The sequence below is a fragment of the Halyomorpha halys genome, unplaced genomic scaffold, assembly GCF_000696795.3.
Source record: "Halyomorpha halys isolate HHAL.00 unplaced genomic scaffold, Hhal_1.1 Scaffold11.1, whole genome shotgun sequence".
In the NCBI taxonomy this organism is placed as follows: Eukaryota; Metazoa; Arthropoda; class Insecta; order Hemiptera; family Pentatomidae; genus Halyomorpha; species Halyomorpha halys.
Genome location: NW_027111958.1, coordinates 780,018 through 784,063, shown reverse-complemented (window position 1 = coordinate 784,063; position 4,046 = coordinate 780,018). Strand labels below are relative to the sequence as shown.

The 4,046-nt window shown below is 35.8% G+C and overlaps 1 protein-coding gene across 1 annotated transcript in view; it reads left to right on the top strand.

Moving 5' to 3' along the window:
- The first annotated feature begins 38 nt into the window (after positions 1-38).
- Positions 39-4,046, top strand: part of LOC136796354 (putative gustatory receptor 2a) — a 20,678-nt gene continuing 16,670 nt past the window's right edge. The window contains exon 1 of the mRNA XM_067049877.1: positions 39-499. Coding sequence (XP_066905978.1) covers positions 494-499 — 6 coding nt within the window. The 5' untranslated portion in view covers positions 39-493. The remainder of the gene's footprint in view (positions 500-4,046) is intronic.

The window sequence follows — 4,046 nt, the reverse complement described above, 5'->3', positions numbered from 1 at the left end:
TCTGGTTTAATAACAGGGATATGAATACCACAAACACACGAAAGAACTGAGTTGTCACAACAAAAATGGCGGCGATCTCAACTTCTCTATTCTGTGACGTCATTCTCCATTTAACAGACCAAGCCATATTAAATGTTATTTCGTTTTACCACGGTAAAAGAAGGAAATTGTTTTTCGATTTAACATGAGTTTTTCCATTTAACACGCTTTAACATGTTAAACCAAAGATCATGAATACCCCTAATAATATGTGTGTGTTATATTCATAATTTAGCTGACGGCGCTCCTAGCGGGCGAGAGGTGAACTATCACGAGAAGGTTATGAGAAGTGTTTGTGTGTTGTTTTCAAATTATGAGCTTTTGTTTATAATTATAACTTTGTAAAGATCCCTTCACTAACTTGTAGTGGTTCACTTATATATTCAATGAAACTGGAAAAGGACTTTTATTCTATTCTATTATTTTAGATAAGCTGAATAGTGTTCTTACTTTGATGTATGTATGTATCTTACTTAGTACTTTTGTTATACCTCTGTAACCAAATATATATATATATTTACCAGTTGTAAAGAAACTGAATCAGAAAATTCAATGAAGTTGTTAAGAGATGAAACGAGACTCGTCAAAACCAATTCTCATACATATTTGATGGATTTATCGCATTTAGCCATCTTACTTCAACATAATCTACGTCGATAATAATCGTACATTCGTCAATTCATTTCAATAATTGCGTTTCACACAGTAGTTGTGTCCCCTTCTCATCGAAATGCATCAAACGAAATGTTTTAAAAAGGTTTTCATGATGTCGCGTATTGCAGCAATATGTCCTCTTTCGTTTGACGATGGTATCCCACGAATAGATTATTTCCTTATACCATATTCCATGTTTGTTATTTCATTGGTCTTTTTCCAAACCATTAGGTTTTTCATTCAACCACCGTATTTCACAACTATTAAGATCACTATTATCACTTCAAATATCCTGAATTGCCTATTATGTTGCAATTTGGTATCTTCATACTTATGCTTACTACTGTCAAGGGGTACACTCAAAGAGATATTTCTATATTTTATGGAGGCTGACGTTTATTTTTCAAAACTAGGCAAGAAAGCTAATTATGAAATAAATCTAATTTATGATTTTATATTAATGTCATTCGGAAGTATTATATATTTCTGTGAATACTCACTAAACTGGGGAGACAATTTTAGAATTATAGAAATAATTCACATTCATTATTCAGTGTTATCAGCATTCGTTAGTGTGCAACCATTTATTAAGTTAGCAGGTCTTATGAAGAATCGTTTCAGGCTGCTGAATTCAACATTCGTCGAACTGAGCTCGTATAAGTTCGGCCAAAGTGAAATCTTGGAAATAATTTTGAAATTGCATGATATACTTTGTCGAGCTTGTGAAGATTTGAACAAGTCCTTTTCAGTTCCCTTACTTTTAGCAAGTTGTATTTGTTTCTTTGATGTTTTTATATGTGCTCACTTTATCATCACTGGAGCTAGTAATGCACCTTTGATCCATATTGTTTTCCAAACTTCTTCAATACTCTTTCATGTGATCCGGATTGCTTTATTAACAAATGTATGCAAAACTACATCTGATGAGGTAATTAATACTGGATAAGAATATAACTTAAGTTTATTTAAAACTATTCAACCCTTTGACTATTGTTCCTATATTGAATATGGCTATCTGGTGGACAATAGCGGACTCCCGGGTGAACTCGAAGATAAACGTCTTTTGAACTGCTCAATACGATTCATTTTCGGGATCACCAGAGATACGCATGTAACCATACATTACGCCAAGTTAGGGTGGTCCAACCCTTCTTACCGATGTCCTTTCTATTCTAAATAATTAGTACTCAGCGTCCTTCCTTTATACTACAAATCCTGCTCTTCAAATCTCCTGGCCATACGGTACTACCAGATCCCGTCCGTTTGATTTCTACCACCCTTTTAACGAAATTGCAACGTTGACGAGTATTTCTTAAATACTGTTATACGTTGCGATGAATGTTCTACTCAACGTTGGGTTGAATGGTAAGGAGTGTATGATACAAGTGATTTGGTCAATGTGTGGCGAATTTCTAATGTGTTTTTCATATATATATTTTTTTGTTTAGAGGTATATTATTTATACTATTGTCGAAATAGTTGTGTATAATTAATTAATTCTGACTTCAATTGAAGAGGTGAGTTACTCTACACTAGGCCTCCACAATGAATCTTCAGTAGGTTAGGTAATAGAATAAGAGATGAATTGACAGGCTGAATGAGTTTTACGGACAATAACCGTAAATACTCGCAGGATGGAAACTCCACTCCGTGGGGAACCAGCCTATCGCTCTTGAAGGGGAGAACAAGTCCTATGGGAATTAGCAGAAACTCCACTCAGCAGGGAGCTAGCGTACAGTCGTGAAGAGGTAACAAGTCTACAGGAACTAACTGTATGTCCCTCTGAAAAAAAGAAAAGGTTTAGGAAGGAGGAGAGATCCAGAGATAGCTGTGTAAAACAAAAAATCATTTCTAAAAAACAGCAATGAAATGTACGGTTTTACTAAGTTTATTGTTATACACTGCCTAAGGAGGAGAATTTTCTGAATGGGAAATTTGTACTTTGGTTTATCAAGTTGCATTAATTTATCTATCTGGGTCTATTAAGCACCATTGAGAGATAGTACGTGTAAGTAGTTTGCTTTTAGTGGATCAGAATATTCTATTAAAATATTTATTGCTTCTAATAATACATTTATGTATATTACAATATATGTGAGGCTCAAAGTACTGCGCTCTGGTGAATTGGAGCTGAGCTTCTTGCTCATCTCGCTACAGGTATGCAATCTGAAGGTTGCGGGTTCAAATCATCCCGGGGTCACCAATCGTTGAGGTGGTTATTTTCTTTCTGATTCTGCTTGTCCAGAAGGCCTTGACAATGCGTGTTCAAATTATATAAAGGTAAGGTAATCGGAAAGGAAAATGATGAGATAGGATGAAACTAACGGCTGACAACCGTTATATCTCAGAGGACGGTAACCTCGCCCTACCGGGTTTTATTCCTGTAGATAAGAGGTATGGAAGCCAGAGGGGTAGCTAGCCGCCATCGTGCAGGAAGGTGCCTACGTTCTACCGGGTGCTATTCTGGTAGATACGAGGTATGTAAGCCCGGAGGGTAGTTAGCCGCCGTGTCCTACGGTAGGTTATAAGGTAGAGGAAAGAGGATTGAAGGAGAGAGGGCATGTCTTAGGTGAGCGTAGAAATAAAAACAACTCTTTAGAGGACAGGTCGGTTATCAACCGAAATTACCTCAAGTAGAGCATACGTCACCCGCGCAGGACTATGCCTCCTCAGGTCGTTGTGATTCAATGATGTATGAGGCATGTGACCCAGAAGAGGTCTTATCGTATCTTGAGGTAGTTTCGTGCGTTATTCTGGTATCATTTATTTATTATTTTATCGACATTGCTAAGTAGTGTGTACAAGCATTAATAATATGTAAAAATAACACTATGTTTTTATAAAGGAAAGTAATGTATAAATTTGAGAGCTTCGGTGAGGCTCGAGGTGCTGTGTGGATTGGAGGTGAACATCTTGCTCCTCTTGGTACATATTATATGGTTGTTACATATGTAACATTAAAATATATACAAGGAATAATACATATATCAAAATATATATACATCTATAAGATAATCGTAATTCACGCCTTAGCTAGTAGGTCACCCGTGCCAGTTCTAATGGTCAAGTGGTAGCTCGAGTGGAGTCCAACAGATAGCAGCAAGGTCGCTTCCCTATAAATCTTTGATAAAGTTTTATTCATGTTTCTTTTGACTTCAAAAATACATTATAACATTTCATATCGAAATGATGATAATGATAACATTTTTTTTTTTTAAATATTTATTTATTGCTATATACAACTGTACATTATGATACATTTAGTAAATCTGATCTAAGTTAAATTGGAGTGTTACAGGCGTGTAGAGAAACTACCCATTGGTAGCACTCTAATGACATTTTACATTAGCTGG